Genomic DNA, 18,884 nt, shown 5'->3' with positions numbered 1-18,884 from the left:
ACCACTGACCACAGTGCGGTCCCATACTCATCCCCAGCACCCCCTACCCTACCCTATAAAAAGCATTATTCGGAATAGGAAGGTAGCGGCACAGTAAAATTCAAAACAGTAACCATTATTGCACACTTATTCAAAATCCAATTAAAACTAGTTAGTTTAATGAATTAATTAGTTTAATTAATTCAACAAAATTGATGAGCTTGATCCAGTGATCCCCCCCCCCAAAGTCTGATAGGCGTTCTCACCTCTAGTGCTCTCCTGCCTCTTAATACCCCCCACCCAGGGTGCAGTTCCACCCACTTTGGGAAGCATTACTTTAAATGGTGCATCTGGCACTAAGTGCAGATCCATCTCCCAGCGGAGTCAGCAGAGGGAGGCAATTACCAGTAGGTACCTGCTGGGAGGATCAAAGCTGGCAGAGCTTCCTCCTTCCCGCAGGGACAAAAGGCCTCAGAGGTGTCAGCCTGGGAAGAATCATAAAGGCCATTTGATTGCTCTGTGGACAACAGGCTCTGCAACAGAATCACTCTCTCACTCATGATTTATAGGGTTCTGGAGCCCCCAGGACCTGTCTTCTAGATAGATTAGGGTGTGCTGGACCACCTGGTTTTCAGGGTGTGAATGCATGCGTCTATCTGGGAAGAGGTCTGTTTGGGCAGCAAACCAGCCGATGAGCCATTGTTTCTTCCATGCCTTCCAGCCATGTTCTCCATAATGGTACCACATTCAGGACAGATACAAGAAACATTTTCTTCTTGCAGCACATTGTTAAACCATGAAACTCGCTCCCCCAGGAGGCAGTGATGGCCACCCATGTGGATGGCTTTAAAAGAAGATTGAACAAATTCATGGAGGAGGAGAGGACAACCGAGGGTGCTCTGCTTGCACAGTCATAGATGGTAATGCTTCTGGAAACTACAGGTGGGGAGACAGTGCTCTTGGGCTTGAATCCTGCTTGTGGGTTTCCCCTTGGGGCATCTAGTTGCCCACTGTGAAAAGGAGACGCTGGGCCAGATGGCCCATTGGCCTGATCCAGCAGGTGATTTTTACCTTCTGGTATGATTTGACACTGATATCTACAGCACTAGTCCAGAGAGTGATCTGGTTCCTGCACAAAGACTTTGGTCTGCATCAGATGCAGGTAGTTGGGGGAGAAGCCAGAGTTGAACAAGCAAAGAGTGGGATGGAGAAAGGAAGGTGAGGTGGAGCGAGGAGGGCTAAGGTGGTCCAGAAAGGTGTGTAGAGGAGCTGGGTCTTGAAAAGGTACTTGAAAGAGGAAAGCGATGGAGCCGTCTGCAGAGAGAGGGAAGCTGGTCCAAGCAGAGAAGAAGCTGCCCTACACAGAGTCAGGCACACAGGTCTCTGCCAGGTCTAGCTGCTGCTGCTGCTGGGGATCTTTTCACCTACTGCTGAGCTACAGCCATGGCACTGCCAATAGAGCAAATCAAGAGCAGCTGTTGATTCGGGACAGACTACATTCTTCTTCACACAATGCAAAATCAATGCCACAGGAGGCATTGATGGCCCCCATCATGGATGGCTTTAAAAGGGGAAACAAAATAAAAAAATTCCTTCCAGTAGCACAATTTTTTTATTTTGATTTTTTTTATTTTTTTATTTTTTATTTTGTTTTGACTATGGCAGACCAACACGGCTACCTATCTATATTTAAAAGGGGAATTAGACAAAAGCACACGAAAGCTCATACCAAGAACAAACTTAGTTGGCCTCTAAGGTGCTACTAGACATTATGTGTGTGTGTGTGTGTGTGTGTGTGTGTGTGTGTGTGTGTGTGTGTGTGTATTCTACAGAGGGTAGTTAGGATATCAATGGCTATCCATCACAATGGCTGTGTTACAATCCTAGAACTGTAGATTTGGTACCCTTGCCATCATAAGGCTTTTTCCGGATTCTTTCTGCCCACCTTGCGTATTCAGTTACAACACCTCACAACTTTAAATGCCTACCCAGATGATTAGAAAGTTGAGGTATTTTTTAATCTGTTTTGATTTTTACCTTTTGTTTGTTTTAATGTAGGGCTGTATTTTCTCTCTCTTGCTTTTACTGTTCTGTTTTCGCTTTGAGGTTTTGTCTCGTTTTGTTTTACAAATGGACAAATTTGTGAAATAAATAGAATAAAATAAAATAAATAAATTATTTGAGGACTTGGTTGCACAACTATCCAGCCTCTACCTTCGGGAAGGGAGGCAGGCAGCAAGAAGAGAGAGGGCTTGAGATGGCATTTCTGGGTGCTCAGCATGGAGAGAGCTTTGGGGAAAGATAAGATCTCTAGAGGGCATTCACTTAGGGTGCTGAGGAACTCCTACCTCCTCTTTGCTGCCCCTCAAAAGTCACTTGCACAACTCCTCTTTCTTCTACAATGAGCCCAATTCTAGCTTTTACATCAGCTCACTTCTAGACAGTTGAATTGGATTTTGTACTGGCATTTGGAAGTAGACAGTACTCTTTTCTATCCACAACAAAATCAAAATATTCCCTGCAAAAAGAAAACTCTCACTGTAGTCTCATTATTTGAACCACAGAATAGTAGAGTGCAGTTTTGTTGGTCATCTAGTGTTTCCCAACCTTGGGCCTCCAGATGTTTTTGGCCTACAACTCCCATCATCCCTAGCTAGCAAGACCAGTGGTCAGGGATGATGGGAATTGTAGTTCAAAAACAGCTGGAGGCCCAAGGTTGGGAAACACTGATCTAGCCCAACCTCCTGCAATGCAGGAATCACAGCTAAAGAATCTCTGACAGATGGCCATCCAGCCTCACCCTGCCTTCTTTCATACAACCAGTCCATGAGATTCCTCTGGCTGTCAGCTTCCTCTGCCTTAGCATCCCTGTTGCCCCTTGTAGAATTCAACAGGGATGAAGAAGATGGGGACAAAAGTAGAATGAGGTGGCTCTGCTTGTTGTTGGCTCTGGCAACACCTACTTCCCTAAGCCCTACCAGCCCCCACAGCTTCCAGGCAGCTGTGCTATCGACTTACTACCATTTTTCTGCCTTTTTCCTCTCAGGGGTCCCATCTCCAGAAGACAGGAAAGGACAAAAAGTTGTAAGGAACTCCTTGGAGCCCTAACCAATGTTGGTTGGTAGTAGGATACATTTTCCTTGCTTGCACCCAAGAGGCTGATGCTCCTGGAAGAACCTACCAGACCACATCATGGATCTCCAAAACAGCACCAAGCCCAAGCCACCAATGGTCTGGCTTACTGGGTTCCCTGGCATGGAATCCAGCCACATCTGGATTTCCATCCCATTCTGCTCCATGTACATCATTTCCATCATGGGAAATGCCATTATTCTGTTCATTATCAAAACAGACCAAAGCCTCCATGAGCCCATGTATATTTTCCTCTCCATGCTGGCCATGACAGACCTAGGCTTATCCCTCTCCACCATGCCTACCATCCTGGGCATCTTTTGGTTCAACGCCAGAAGAGTCAGCCTGGATGCCTGTTTCACTCAGCTGTTCTTCATCCACTCCCTGTCCTTCATAGAATCCTCCATTCTCTTGGCCATGGCTTTTGACCGCCTCGTGGCCATCCGGAACCCTCTGAGATATGCCTCCATCTTAACTGTGCCGAGGATAAGCAAGATGGGGCTGGCCTTCGTGTTCAGAGGTGTGGCCCTGATTTTCCCACTGCCCTTCCTTCTCAGGAGGCATCAGTACTGCCGGGCCAATGTCCTCTTCCACTCTTTCTGCCTGCACCAAGAGGTGATGAAGCTGGCCTGCTCAGACATCACGGTCAACAGCATCTACGGGATGTTCGTCATCGTCTCCACGGTGGGCGTGGACTCGCTCCTGATCCTGCTGTCTTACATCATGATCCTCAAGACGGTCCTGAGCATCGCCTCGCGGGAGGAGCGCCTCAAGGCCCTCAACACTTGTGTCTCCCACATCTGCGCCGTCTTGCTCTTCTACATGCCCATGATTGGCTTGTCTGTGATTCACAGGTTCGGGAGGGATTCCCCTCTCCTCATACGCATTTTCATGGGGTATGTTTACCTGCTGGTGCCACCCCTAATGAACCCAGTTGTGTACAGTGTGAAAACAAAGCAGATTCGGGCCAGGATAATCCAGATCTTCTCCAAGTGAAGGACCAGCTCCTCATTCTTAGAACCTGCTCTGCTTTTCTGAAATTTGCTGGGAAAGGGCTGGTGGTGGGGAGCCACTCTGCAACAGTTTCAGTGGTGATGGTTGGGAACTCTGGGTCAGATGAGGACAGCTGTGGCCCAGCAAGGCTCATCTTATGTTCCTGGTGAGGTCGTGATCCATGTCCTGGGTAGATGGAGAGAGCAGCAGGTGTCTGAAATGCAGGTGTCTAAGATTTAAAAAGACCTCCCAGAGTGTCTAATAAGGCAGTCCCTGTCCTAAGGCTTTAGAATCTAAAATACCCATTTATTTCTTAGGAATGGGGCTATTGGTTTGGTTTGGTTTGGTTTGATTATTATATTTTGTGTTCTCATTTTGTATTTTAATGTGAAGCGCCCTGTGATCTTTGGATGAGGGGTGGAGTACAAATTTAATAAATAAAAAATAAATTTCTACCCGATTCCTTGTTAAGTTTGGTGCATCCGCAGCAGCACAACCAGACACCTTCATCTTCCCCACCTGCAACACAACATGTCCCTCCTGAATCAGTCTCTGCAGCCACAGCAGCTGCTGCAATCTTCCAACCGATTGACTTCACCTTCAAAGGCACACTCCTCCATTGTCTCCTGGGACAGACGGATGCCAATCATTTTATTCACCATCCATGTATTTGCTTTTTACCTTGTTCCTTGTTGGCTACATCCACTTTATCATTGCATTTGCGTTACATGCTTTGCCTCAGTAAACAATGAAAATTGTTTCAGATGTGATCTTGTGTTTTGTGGCCCTTCCTATTTCTTCAACCGTATCCACTGGGTGCAATATTGAGCCCAGGTGTGCTTTCCTTTGAGGAAAGGTTGCAGCATTTGAGGCTTTTGAGTTTAGAGAAAAAGTGAGCAAGAGACAACATAATCTTAGTTTATAAAATTATGCATGGCACAGAGGAAAGTTTTTCTCCCTCTCTTCTAACACCGAGCAATCTTGGAGATCCAATGAAGTAGTAGTAGTAGTAGTAGTAGTAGTAGTAGTAGTAGTAGTAATTTATTATTTATACCCCACCCATCTGGCTGAGTTTCCCCAGCCACTCTGGGCAGCTTCCAACAGAATATTAAAATACAAAACCTATTAAACATTAAAAGCTTCCCTAAACAGGGCTGCCTTCAGATGTCTTCTAAAAGTCTGGTGGTTGTTTTTCTCTTTGACATCTGGTGGGAGGGCGTTCCACAGGGAGGGCGCCACTACCAAGAAGGCCCTCTGCCTGGTTCCCTGTAACTTGGCTTCTCGCAATGAGGGAACCGCCAGAAGGCCCTCAGCACTGGACCTCAGTGTCCGGGCAGAATGATGGGGGTGGAGACGCTCCTTCAATGAAGCTAAATGTTGGAAGATTCAGGACAGATAAAGTCTGTGCAGTGCACAGTCAAACTATGGAACTCCCTCCCACAGGAGGCAGGAATGGCCACCAACCTAGATGGCTTTAAAAGAGAATTAGACACATTCCTAGAAGAGAGGGCTATCAATGGCTATTAGCCCCAATGACTAAGCTCTGCCTCCACAGTTGAATGCTTCTGAATCCCAGTTGCTGGAAACCAGAGGAGGGGAGAGTTGCTCTTATGCTTGAATCCTGCTTACAGGTTACCCAGAAGGGGCGCCTGATTGGCCACTGTGAGAACAGGAGGCTGGAGTAGATGCGCCACTGGCCTGACCCAGCACAGGCTCTTCTTATGTTCTTATGCTCAGCTGCTGCCACCGGACATTTGCCTCCTTGTGTTAGGTGCGGAGAGTCCTCCCCTCCCTTCGGTAACTTCACAGATAAGAATTAACAAGCAGTTGATAGATTTATAGTCTTTTTATTACAGCATCATGTTGTGAAGAAGAAGAGTTTGGATTTGATATCCCACCTTTCACTCCCTTTAAGGAGTCTCAAAGCGGCTAACATTCTCCTTTCCCTTCCTCCCCCACAACAAACACTCTGCGAGGTGAGTGGGGCTGAGAGACTTCAGAGAAGTGTGACTGGCCCAAGGTCACCCAGCAGCTGCAGGTGGAGGAGCGGAGACGCGAACCCGGTTCCCCAGATTATGAGTCCACCGCTCTTCACCACTACACCACACTGGCTCTCCGAATGCACAAATGCACAGCTCTCCGCAAGGAGGGCAGTTGGCTAGTCTAATTCTCCTTCTGGCTTCCGCAGCATTTTGAACACCAGCAGGAAGTTCCTACCTCCCTCTGACTCTGAAATATGCACAAACTGAAATACACACACTCATATAAGCAGCATAAATTACAAAGTCAGTTAAAAATAATGAGCAACCAAACCATTATTACCATCGCAAGGCTGTCTATTCCCATTCCACTCTCAATCTACAAAAATCCCAGGAAAAGCAAATATGCCTTTACGTGGTGCTGAAATGACCTAAGAGTTGGTACCAAAACTGCCTCTAATTTTTTTTTGGGGGGGGGGCACTCCAAAATCTAGAATTCAGCTTTAAAGAGCAGGCTTTTGCAGGGTGGAGAAAACATGTTCGGACACGGAGCGTTAAAGCTCTGCCTGGAAAGAGAGGGCCAAAAACTGAGTGTGGATAAGCCATTGCACTACTCCTGTTCTTTTGGAACATTGGAGGCTGACTGGTGTTGTGTGACGTACTGCTTCATTTACACCTCTTTACAAGTTGAGCATAGGTGGATGAGAATCCAAGAAGAGACTCCTGGATTAGGCCAATGGCCAATCCAGTTCTCAGCCTGTTCTCACAGTGTCCAGCCTGGGGGAAACCAGGAAGCAGAGAAGGAAGAGCCCTCTCTTCTGTCTGTGGTTTTCCACAAGCAGATGCAGCTGAACTCAAAGAGATGCTCCAAGTTCCTGGCCTTTTATCTGGTTTTGACACAGAAGATCTTGAAGAGACCCTGCTGGATTCTCTTGGTCCTTACTCCATAAATAATGGGGTTCATCATGGGTGGAAGGAGCAGGTATATATTTGCTACCAGAATGTGGACATGGGCAGCCACGTGACCAAACCGGTGGGTTAAGAAGGAGAAAAACGCTGGAGTGTAGAAGACCAGGATGACACAGGCGTGAGAGCCGCAGGTGCCAAGAGATTTGGCCCGTGCTTCCTTGGAAGGGAGCTGGAAGACAGCCTGGAAAATGAGGATGTAAGATATGATGATCAACACCAAGTCCAGCCCCCCAGTTAGAAAAGCAACCAGGAGACTGTAGGCCCTCTCTGCCCCCGTGTCCACACAGGTCAGTTTCATCAGAGCCATGAACTCACAGTACGTGTGCAAGATGACGTTGCCTCTGCAATACGGGAGCCATTTCAGGAGGAAAGGGTGGGGGCTCAGGAGGATGGCCCCCCGTAGCACGATGGTCAGTCCCATCTTGGCAACCATGTCATTGGTCAGGACCGCTGCATGTCTCAAGGGCTTGCAAATGGCCATGTAGCGGTCAAAGGCCATGGCTAAGATGAACCCTGATTCCATGGTTGAGAAGGAGTGGAGCAAGAAGATTTGGGCCAGGCAGCCATTTATATGGATGCTTCCATGGCCAAACCAGAAAATGCTCAAGATCTTGGGCACAATTGTGGTGGTGACCACCAGGTCGGCACCTGCCAGCATGCAGAGGAATAAGTACATGGGCTCATGGAGGCTTGGCTCTCTCTTGACAACTACTAAGAGGAGACAATTCCCAAGGAGAGTGAGGATGTAGAGACAGCAGAAGGGGATGGAGATCCAGATCTGAACATCCTGTAGGCCTGGAATTCCCACCAGGATGAAGGTGGAAGGGTGGAGCAGGGTCCAGTTGGAAGCCAACATTGTATGCTGAGCTCCTGGGAAAGGTTTCACTGAGCAGCAGCCATGGTATGTCTTTGAGCCTGCAAAGAAAGATCCCAGATACGTGACCAGAAGGAGGAGGAGTACCAGGAAGAATGGTCGAAATTCAATGATAATTTAGTTAAATACGTTAAGTTAAATTAGTTTTAATAAGGTTTGATTTTTGTTTGTTTGTTTAGTTGTTAGTGTGTCTATAATTTTGTGAAAATCAATAAAAATTTTGGGAAAGAAAAAAAAGAAAGATCCCAGATAGTATTGTAAGTTTAAAGAGGAGTCAGTCTGGATGATGTCACAAGTGCCTTCCAGTTCTTGGGGGTCCTGTACCCAGTGAGGTTAGAATCTGACAAGAGAAGTTTGCTGAACAGGTCAGACAGATTTATTTGTAAGATAATGGTCTTAGCTGGCCATTTAAGTGTCAGCATCTCAAAAGAATGAGCTCGGTTGCAGGAGCTACAACTAAAAGGTGATGCAATCCAGGCTAATGGGTGAGCCTCACCTCAAAGCTGCCAGCTGGAGAGAACAATAGGAGTGCATTGTCTCTGAACTGCTGGAAGTTGGCTAGAAGCTGGAGACACAGAGACCAGCTTGCTCTGTGCTGGATCCAAACCTGTGACTAATGGAGAGCAAAATCTGTTGTGGTATTAATGTAGTGAGCTCCTCCATGCTTATGGGGTGTGCGTTCACAACCATGTATCATAAAGACACCACAGTCTCTGCTGGCCTTCATTCCTAGAAAATTAAACTCTGAGTAAGTACCTAGAAACCAGGGGAGAAACATGAGGGTCAATAATTGACACTTTTTATTCCAGGGTCTCCTACTAATCCTACTATCTCCATCCATTTCTTTGATTCAACTGAATTCAATTTTCTTACCAAAAGGAAACCCCAAGCAGCTGGTAACACCATGTGAAAACCAATGCAATGATGTCAAAAGACAAACAATTGGATGAATTATCTAATTGGGGAGCAGGAGGATGCCCTCTGTTTGTGAATGATGTCAAATTGATGGAGATGCTGCAAGAAAAGTAAATAGTAAGAGGCAGAAAAGTAAAATATAAGCAGCCTCACTTCTTGTAGAGGACTTTTCCCAGTCCCTCCAAATTACCTAGAGCGATGGTGGGGTGGGTTCCCTTCCTTTCTGGGAGGCTCTTCAAGCAGTGAATGATCAACCAGCTCTTAGGGATACCCCAGCTCTGGATTTCCTGCAGTGAGCAGAAATGATTGGACTATATGGCATTCAGGGATCCCTTCCAATGCTATCATTATATAGTTCTACTGGCTCACTCTAGACTCCCCCCTCTCCAATATAACAAGTCTCAGTTCCCTCAACTTCTGATGCCAAGGGATCAAATATTCTGATGCAATTACAGTAACTCTTTGTTCGCTCAGCTCTTATCTACAGTTTCTGCAGTTTCTAGGACTGCCTATTGGGTACCAGGCCCAGAGTTTGCTGAAACGTTTGCATGGCACCCCTCCAGTCTCTTGCCCTCTGAATTTGGCACAAGAGTCTATTTTTGACTCCTCCTGGCAAGCTGGTTTCTCTTGGGCTACTCAGAGTCCTCCTACCTCATTTTCTCTGGAAAACTGAGCCAAACATTCCCAAACCCCTTTTCCTTCAAAGTCACGATGCCAGGCCCATCAGATAACCTCAGTCCTGGAGTGTGCGGAGGCCAGCATCTGAAGGTAGGACCCGTTATCATTCTTGGCTGTCATATCCATCCAAAACACGATTGTTTTGTTCAAAATGTAAATCCCTCAGTACATCTTGAAGAAAAGGCCATTAGGTTTTGTATGATGCTTATATTTCACAAAGAATATGCTAGATGCCTCATTTTACCTGTGTTTAAAATATTTCTGTGACTAAATTTCGTGGATTTTTTTTTTTTTTAGGTGGGGTGAGGGAAGCTGTGTGACCATAATGTAAATGTTTATTCAGAGGCAACATTTAGGTTGCTTAAGGTAATCATTTTTAAAATTTAAAGTACTGGTATTTATATATACAGTAGTAATCAATGTAAGGAACTTTTAATGTTAAATGTGGGATATGAATAACAAGAACAACAATTTAATAATGTTAAGGTAATCATTTTTGGGGGGACGTGGGTGGCGCTGTGGGTAAAACCTCAGCGCCTAGGACTTGCCGATCGCATGGTCGGCAGTTCGAATCCCCACGGCGGGGTACGCTCCCGTCGTTCGGTCCCAGCGCCTGCCAACCTAGCAGTTTGAAAGCACCCCCGGGTGCAAGTAGATAAATAGGGACCGCTTACCAGCGGGAAGGCAAACGGCGTTTCCGTGTGCTGCGCTGGCTTGCCAGATGCAGCTTTGTCACGCTGGCCACGTGACCCGGATGTGTCTGCGGACAGCGCTGGCTCCCGGCCTCTAGAGTGAGATGAGCGCACCAACCCCAGAATCTGTCAAGACTGGCCCGTACGGGCAGGGGTACCTTTACCTTTACCTAATCATTTTTAAAATTTAAAGTACAGCACTGGTATTTATATATCATAACCAATGTAAGCCACTTTGAATGTTAAATGTGGGATATGAATAATAATAACACTAATATATACCTCACCCATCTGGCTGTACATTTATAGTTATGTTAAGAAATTTTATTAGTCAATTGGATATTTTCCTAATAAACTGCTCCCTTGAAACCCTCTGAAGAACAGCTTTGAATGAGGAGAAAGATCTCAGCTGCATGGCGAAAGTGAACTCAGTTAGACTTACTCTTGAGTAAGCCCACAGAATCCTATGCACATATTTACCTACAAGTAAAGCTCCATGGTTGAACCCAGGCAGACTTACTCCCCAAGAAAAGCAGAAAGAACCAAACTGTAAAGTGAGCACGATCCTCTCTGTGAACACTTACTTGGTACTGAAGCAATTACTTCAATAAATAAATCAGTCAGAAACTGGTGCAGAAATGGGGCAAAGTAAGGAGAAGGCTGAACAAGGAGAAACGGAGAGAAACCAAGATTAACAGATTCGCCCCTTCCCCATTAAGATCCAAGGACTTTTCTGAAATTCAGTAGCAGGAGGGGAGATTTCTCTTGTGCACGGATCCCGCTTGCAGGTCTCCCGCTGAGGCATCTGGTTGTCCACTGTGAGAACAGGATGCCGGACTAGACAGGCCATTGGTCTGATCCAGCAGACTCTGCTTATGTTCTTATTCCCTGTATTTACCTGTTCCTGTGGTAGCAGCAGCAGCAGCAGGTAGAGGGGGAGGGCATCTCCAGAAGGCAGAAATTAGACCTGGGAGGTTTTTATGCACCTCTTGCTCAGGGAGGAGATGGTGCAAATCTGCTGGGAATCTTTTCCCAGCAGATTTGCACCATCTGCTGAGAGTGGCTACAATCACACTGAGATTCAGCTTGGTTCTAAATGTGTGTTTCATGAGCAGTTGTGCAGGCTGGGAGGGGGAGCCTCCCTGAACTGCAGTGGGTGGGTGTTGAGGGTGTGAGTTGGAGCAACCCCCCATCTGAATAGACAGTGGTTGTGGCAACTTCTTAGCTCTTAAAAGGATTTCACAGTGTTGTAAGATGAGTGATCGGACAGGAAAGGGTTAATGGATCCAGGAGACGTACTGCTTGGGATGCCATCCATGGTCCTGGCCCACAATGCCAGGGGAATGGTTGGAGAGGCCTCTGGAACCTCAGGAAGCATTTTGGAGGGAGGCCCTGCTCTTTTTCTCAAACCCCACCCCTTTAACGAAAAGAGCGGAATATGAACTCTGTAAGCATCTTAGGGAACTGACTGCTTCCCTGGAGGTCAGATGTGGAACTGCAGGTTTTGAAGTGTTAAACAGTGTGATTCCACCTGTCGTGGGGAGTTCCCCAGGCTCAAGTTGGATCATTAAACAAAAGGCTCTGGCCAAGATAATGAAGCATAACAACAACAACAACAACAACAACAACAACAACAACAACAACAACAACAACAACATATCATTTATACCCCGCCCATCTGGCTGAGTCTTCCCAGCCACTTTGGGCGGCTCCCAATCAAATGTTAAAAACAGTACAGCATTAAATATTAAAAACTTCCCTAAACAGGGCTGCCTTCAGGTGTCTTCTAAAAGTCTGGTAGTTATTTTTCTCTTTGACATCTGGTGGGAGGGCGTTCCACAGGGCAGGTGCCACTACCGAGAAGGCCCTCAGCCTGGTTCCCTACAACCTCACTTCTCACAGTGAGGGAACTGCCAGAAGGCCCTCGGCACTGGACCTCAGTGTCCAGGCAGAACGATGGGGGTGGAGACGCTCCTTCAGGTCTACTGGACTGAGGTCGTTTAGGGTTTTCAAGGTCAGCACCAACACTTTGAATTGTGCTTGGAAACGTACTGGGAGCCAATCCAGATCTCTCAGGACCAGTGTTATATGGTCTCGGCGGCCACTCCCAATCACCAGTCCAGCTGCCTGCATTCTGGATTAGTTGTAGTTTCCGGGTCACCTTCAAAGGTAGCCCCACGTAGAGCGCACTGCAGTAGTCCAAGCGGGAGATAACCAGAGCATGCACCACTCTGGTGAGACAGTCCGCCGGCAGGGAGGGTCTCAGCCTACGTACCAGATGGAGCTGGTAAACAGCTGCCCTGGACACAGAATTGACCTGCGCCTCCATGGACAGCTGTGAGTTCAAAATGACTCCCAGGCTGCACACCTGGTCCTTCAGGGGCACAGTTACCCCATTCAGGACCAGGGAATCCCCCACACCCACCCGTCCCCTGTCCCCCCAAAACAGTACTTCTGTCTTGTCAGGATTCAACCTCAAACAGCAGTTAGGAGGCCTGATCTTTATTGTTGCAACAAGACTTCGAGCTACAAGAAGCAAAGAGAACCCCCGAAAAAAGGGTTCTTCTCCTTTTAAATTTCCCCCATACTTCCCCTCAGCTGAGCTGTGTCTGCAACACAGGCTTTGACAGCTGCAGTTCCAGGGGAGCCCTTGTTAGGGGGCGCTATTGGATAAGTAGTTGCTGTCAAAATGGACTCTTCTGATTGGTTGTCGGTTTGACAGCTATTTGAATAATAGTTCTTGATTGGCTAGGCGTCTGGTGGATGGGGAATCATGAATGAATATTGCAGGGGTCGGCAAACTACGGCCCAGGGGCAAGATGTGGCCTGAAAGGATCGCAAATCTGACCCGCTTGGCCATCTGAAAACTCACCAAGCGTCTGCAGGGCAGCAAGCATCTCAGCGTGGCTTTTCAGTGGCGTGGGGACTGATTGGTGAACTCCAACATGGCCTTTCATTCATTGAGCCGCCGCCAACACGCAGCCCCCCTTGGCTCCCACAGCAGCGGGCGGCTGAGCAGAGAGCAATGTGGGAGGGAGCAGTGAGGGGGCCAGTGGCTTTGGCGAGCTCGTGGGGCTGGCGCTGAGGTTGCAGCTGAATCTGGGCTTCCTCTTGCGCACGGTGCTGCTGCTCAGCTCCTTCCTGGGGCTGCTGCTGCTCTGGTCGTCGCTCTCCCCCGCGCTGAAGAGCCCAGCCCGGGGGGGGGGGCAGGGTCCAGGAGAGACGCTGCTTCCTGGCCAAGGGAAGGCAGAGGAGGCGGGGTCTCTGCACCTGGATGGATGGTGGACCTCCCCTCCACCCTGGCGGTCTCCCTTCTCCCTTTGCTGTCTGCCGCCCGCCCGCTTTGGAGGTGCTGGGCTGAAGTCCTCTTTCTCTCTGCCTGGGCGCCTTCCTCTTCAGCCTGGGCCGGCGGGTGGGCCGGGAGGAGGCAGCTTTGGCAGCAGCGGCGTCTGCTGTCCCTGCCCAGGCTGAGGCCTGTGGCATTGGTGAGGCCCGAGGAAGGGGGAAGGAGCAGTGAGGGGGCCACCGGGGAGTCGTGGTCAACGAGGCGGCAGTGCTTGGGCCCTCCTCCCACAGCAGGGACTGTGGCTGCAGGGGCTCCCGACTCTGACTCTTTCTTCTTCCTCTCCCCCCCCCCATGGCGATTCATTTTTTCCTCCAAAATATAGTCCAGACCCCCACAAGGTCTGAGGGAGAGTGAACTGCCCCCCTCTTGAAAAAGTTTGAGGACCCCTGGAATATGGCAACCGGTCTAGAGAAGTAATAGTGCCACTGTATTCTGCTCTGGTCAGACCTCACCTGGAGTACTGTGTCCAGTTCTGGGCACCACAGTTCAAGAAGGACACTGACAAACTGGAACGTGTCCAGAGGAGGGCAACCAAAATGGTCAAAGGCCTGGAAACGATGCCTTATGAGGAACGGCTAAGGGAGCTGGGCATGTTTAGCCTGGAGAAGAGGAGGTTAAGGGGTGATATGATAGCCATGTTCAAATATATAAAACGATGTCACATAGAGGAGGGAGAAAGGTTGTTTTCTGCTGCTCCAGAGAAGCGGACACGGAGCAATGGTTCCAAACTACAAGAAAGAAGATTCCACCTATATTTGAGGGCTTTGGCTTAAGAGCAGGTCCAAATGTGCTCCAGCCACACTTTAACTTTTGTGTGATAATCCTGCAAGTTGCGTTTCGGAACCAGTAAGGCAACAGCCTGCCCACACGAAGCAGGATGTTGGTGGCGGCGGCAGCTGTGTCGAGAATTGATTGCACTGGCAAGAGTGCTGTGCATGCAGAAGTCATACAGTGTGAAGGTGCTCAGAAGAGCTTCCAGACCTTAAGAAACATTCATGAGAAGGTTTGGGAAGAGGAGTGGTGAATTTTGCACACAGCTGATCGCAGAGAAACCCACCAGCTCACCTAGTCCTTCCATAGTCACACGCAACAGCAGCAAACAGGAAAACAAGGAATATGCTCTCTGGCAGAAAGCATCACAGTTACCTGGGCAGAAAACATTAATGGTTCTACTGCTGGGACTTATGTGGTAGCTTCATAACAGAAGCAGGGAAGGTGCAGAACAAAACTAAGTGTAAGCTTATTCAGTTCAGTCCCACTGGGGTCATGCAGGGCTCTATTTTCTCATTTCCATGTTTCCAGCAGAGGAGACCCCAAGGGTTCTTAGGATGCTTTCTCGGATCTTCTTTGTCTTTGCCCCATAGATGATGGGATTCATCATGGGCGGAATCAAGACATAGATGTTGGCAACAATAATGTGGACGCAGGGGTTGACCCTGTGGCCGAATCGGTGGGTGAGGAAGGAGAAGAATGCCGGAGTGTATGAGATCAGGATGACGCAGATGTGGGAGCCGCAAGTGCCCAGGGATTTGGCCCGCGCCTCCTTGGAAGGCAGCTGGAAGACTGTCCGCAGGATCAGGGTGTAGGACAGGATGATGAAGGTGAAATCCAGCCCGCCAGTCAGGAAGGCAACAGTCAAGCTGTATGCTCTGGGGGCACGGGTATCTGCACAGGTCAGTTTCACCAGCGCCATGAACTCACAGTAGGTGTGGGAGATGACATTCCCCCTGCAGTACGGGAGCCGCTTCAGCAGGAAAGGGTGGGGCAGCAGGAGCACAGCCCCCCGGATCAAAACAGCCAGCCCAATCTTGATCACAACAGTTTTGGTCAAGATGGCGGAGTGTCTCAGCGGGTTGCATATTGCCACGTAACGGTCGAAGGCCATGGCAGCGAAGAAGCCCGACTCCATGGTGGAGAAGGAATGGATCAGGAACACCTGAGCCAGACAGGCACTGGTGTGGATGCCTCTGTCCTGAAGCCAGAATATAGCCAGGATTTTTGGTAAGGTGGTAGTCGAGACCACAAGATCTGCCACTGCCAGCATGCAGAGGAACAAGTACATGGGCTCATGGAGGCTGGGCTCCTTCTTGATGACCGCCAAGAGAAGGCAGTTCCCCAGAAGGGAGAGGATGTAGATGGAGCAGAAGGGGATGGAAATCCAGGCATGGAAGGCTTGCAGTCCCGGGATCCCAAGAAGGATGAAGGTGGAGGGGTGGAGCAGAGTCCAGTTAGCAGCTGACATGCCAGAACTGGAGACGTGGGCCTGCTCACTTCTGAAACATGGTGGCCTTTCTGAAAGGAAGCAAGCGTTTAGATGTGCTGAGAATATAAGAAGAAGCTGACAAAACAGGGTCACAGCCCATCTCAAGTGGCATCCTGTTTTCACAGTGGCCAACCAGATACCAGTGGGGAACCCACAAGAAGGATTCAAGCACAAGAGCAGCGCTCTCGCCTGCCATGGTTTCCAGGAACTGGCATAGCTGTTGGTCATATGAGATGTGCCTGAACGAGGGCCATCCATCCTGAGCGCCAATCCCTCTGTCCCTCGACACTGTCAAGGTGGTAGCACGTGACCTGGAGTCTTTCCAGCATGCTGAGCAGGGAATGAGCTCAGCCAGAAGGACTTGTGATATGTGTGTGAATCTGTGTGTGTCAAGAGCAACAAATAACCCTGGCAAGGATCCAAGCAGTGCCTCAAGCAAAAATGGAATAACTTTGCAAACAAACTTTATTTGTTTTGTTCCATTCCCAGGGATGGAATCCCAGCAACAGAACACACAATGATAAGAAACAATTGTAAGATACACATTCCAAACAGGAATGGTTCACTTTCTATGAAGTGGGCTAATCCTTCTCCACGATTCACTGGTAAGGTTAAGATCAGTGAGAATTAGACATGCTTGGGATCCTGTTGTTTGTTTCCAAAGTTGGGTCTTAAATCAGTTCCAAATACAGAGGCAACACTTTCTCCAGCAAGAGCAGACTCTACTATTTATCTGAGGAAAGTTTGGATTAGGAAAAGGGAGCGAAGTTCATTCAGTTTACAGTTCAACATAAACCAGCCTAATTTGCTCTTCCTGAACCACTAAGCAGTCCAAAATGCAGCTAGCCTTGAAAATCTGCACTTCTCAAAATTTGCAGCCTTTCTGCCAACACAAAAATGTGTTTATTAAGAGGGAACTGCACACAACCATGGGTTAATGGGAACAAGGGACAAAAACGCATTGCCTTGTGGCAAATGGCTTGCAAAAGTGTGTCAGCTGGACAAGGCGGTAAGCAAAAGTGTGTCTGTGTTTCTGTGCACCCATTAAAAATAAACCACAAACTGGTGCAGAAATGGGGCAAAGGAAACATGAGACTCAAAAAAAGAGAAACTGAGAGAAACCAAAATTGACAGACACACCTCTTCCACATTATTTTTTAAATTAAAAAAATGCATTACAGCTTTGTCCACTGCCGTAATACCACAGAACAACCACTCCACTCCTCAGTCCTTAATCACCTTCATGTTGGCTCACCCAATACCCTCAAGAGGAACCCAGCTACCTTTCCCCATATTGATCCAAGGGCATTGCTGAAATTCAGTAGCAGTTGCTGGAAGCCACAGGATTCCCTGTATTTACCTGTTCCCGTGTCAGCAGCATCAGTAGCTGGTAGAAGGCGAGGGCATCTCCTGGGGTGGTCAACAGGCAGGATGCCCAGGAAAGACAGAAGGCAGAAGTTGGAACTCAGAGGTTTTTATGCACCTCTTGCTCAGGGAGGAGGCAAGGTCCCAGCAGATTTGCACCATCTGCGGAGAATTGCTACAATCACACACAGATTCAGCGTGGATCTAAATGTGTGTTTAATTACCAGTTGTGCAGGGTGGTGGGGGAGCCTCCCTGAACTGCAGTGGGTGGGTGTTGAGGGTGTGAGTTGAAGCAACTCTTCTGGGGGAAGGATAAGGGGCATTCCCAGGAGTGCTTTGCTGCTCAGCACTTCACCACATGGAACATGGCCTGTGGCAAGGATGCTCAGCAGCCCTATATGGTTACAACAACCCTGTAAAGTAGGCCAGTGCTATACTCTCCCCATATTGCAGCTGTGGGGGCTCCTGAGGCTGAGACAGGGGCCTAGCTAAAGACACCAAATTACACAAGGGCAGAGGCTGGAACTGGGGACCCCCAGCTATGTAGCTCATAGCACAGTCCTAACCAGGCCTACTCAGAAGAAGTTAATCCCTTTGAATACAATGAGGCTTGCTCCTGGGTAAATGCCGGTGTCATCTGTACTGAACTAGACAGATCTAGCTTCCTCAGATCAGCAAAGTTCCCTGGGTTGAGAGAATGGTGCCCCCTGCTCAGGCTGGCGTGAACACACTGGCTGCCCTAGCCCACCCCTCAAGGCCATTACCCAGGACCGGATTAAGCATTCAGCAAAATAAGCACATGCTCAGGGCATCAAGGGAAGGGGGCAATTCAGACATTTCCCATGCTGGATTTTTCACATTAATGGTCACTAATTGCTCAGCTGAGCTTTCCTTTCCTCAGCTGAAGTCTATGCAAAATCCCAACAGAACTACTCTGCAACAAAGGCAGGCTGAGAGTCTTATCTCTCTCAAGAATAGAAGGAGATGCAACGTGGAAGATGAGTTTTGATAATGCAATCAGAAAAAGTAGGATCCCCCCCCAAAAAAAATATAAAGTGGAAGTATACAAAAATAAACATTCTTTCCCATCTTACTGTAAATTTTGTTTCATTTCAAAAAATAAATGGACCACTTATAAACGCCATCTCCAACTCCTTGAAAGATTCCATCAACGGTGTCTCTGAAAACTTTTACACATCACTTGGGAAGACAGGCGAACTAAGGCCAGTGTACTGGAAGAAGCAAAGATCACCTGTGTTGAAGCGATGATTCTTCAACATCAGCTTCATTGGACTGGTCATGTTGTGCGGATGCCTGATTGTCGTCTTCCAAAGCAACTACTCTATTCCGAACTTAAAAATGGAAAGCGTAATGCTGGTGGTCAACAAAAGAGGTTCAAAGACTGTCTCAAGGCAAATCTAAAAAAAAGTAGCATAAACACTGACAACTGGGAAACACTGGCCTGCGAGCGCTCCAGTTGGAGAACAGCCTTTACCAAAGGTGTCATGGGCTTTGAAGACACTCGAACTCAGGACGCAAAGGAGAAACGTGCCAAGAGGAAGGCACACTTGGCAAATCCACACTGCCCAGACAATGTCCCCACTGTGGAAGGACATGTGGATCCAGAATTGGCCTCCACAGTCATTTACGGACTCATTGTTAAAACCGTGTTTATGGAAGACAATCTTACTCGGCTACG

The 18,884-nt window shown here is 48.1% G+C and overlaps 5 protein-coding genes across 12 annotated transcripts in view; 2 read left to right on the top strand and 3 right to left on the bottom strand.

Annotated features, from left to right (window-relative positions):
- The window catches only part of LOC309340953 (uncharacterized protein), a 233,778-nt gene that overhangs the window by 145,990 nt on the left and 68,904 nt on the right, over nucleotides 1-18,884 (bottom strand). The gene's annotated exons all lie outside the window — the stretch shown is intronic.
- The window catches only part of LOC309340965 (uncharacterized protein), a 156,591-nt gene that overhangs the window by 97,237 nt on the left and 40,470 nt on the right, over nucleotides 1-18,884 (top strand). The gene's annotated exons all lie outside the window — the stretch shown is intronic.
- On the top strand, nucleotides 83-4,564 carry LOC309341151 (olfactory receptor 51G2-like). Its single transcript, XM_081860666.1, has 2 exons — nucleotides 83-921; nucleotides 3,026-4,564. The coding sequence occupies exon 2, from the start codon at nucleotides 3,172-3,174 to the stop codon at nucleotides 4,105-4,107; it is 936 nt and encodes a 311-aa protein (XP_081716792.1). The 5' UTR covers nucleotides 83-921; nucleotides 3,026-3,171; the 3' UTR covers nucleotides 4,108-4,564.
- On the bottom strand, nucleotides 6,937-8,130 carry LOC309341184 (olfactory receptor 52K2-like). The gene has a single exon (XM_081860706.1). The coding sequence runs from the start codon at nucleotides 7,906-7,908 to the stop codon at nucleotides 6,967-6,969; it is 942 nt and encodes a 313-aa protein (XP_081716832.1). The 5' UTR covers nucleotides 7,909-8,130; the 3' UTR covers nucleotides 6,937-6,966.
- LOC309341105 (olfactory receptor 52P1-like) lies at nucleotides 14,324-16,981 on the bottom strand. The gene has a single exon (XM_081860586.1). It carries the CDS (start codon nucleotides 16,076-16,078, stop codon nucleotides 14,834-14,836), a length of 1,245 nt encoding a protein of 414 aa, XP_081716712.1. The 5' UTR covers nucleotides 16,079-16,981; the 3' UTR covers nucleotides 14,324-14,833.

This window comes from Podarcis erhardii, assembly GCF_964252035.2.
Source record: "Podarcis erhardii genome assembly, chromosome: 4".
In the NCBI taxonomy this organism is placed as follows: Eukaryota; Metazoa; Chordata; class Lepidosauria; order Squamata; family Lacertidae; genus Podarcis; species Podarcis erhardii.
Note: the sequence above shows the minus strand (reverse complement) of the source record. Positions and strands in the feature narration are given on the sequence as shown.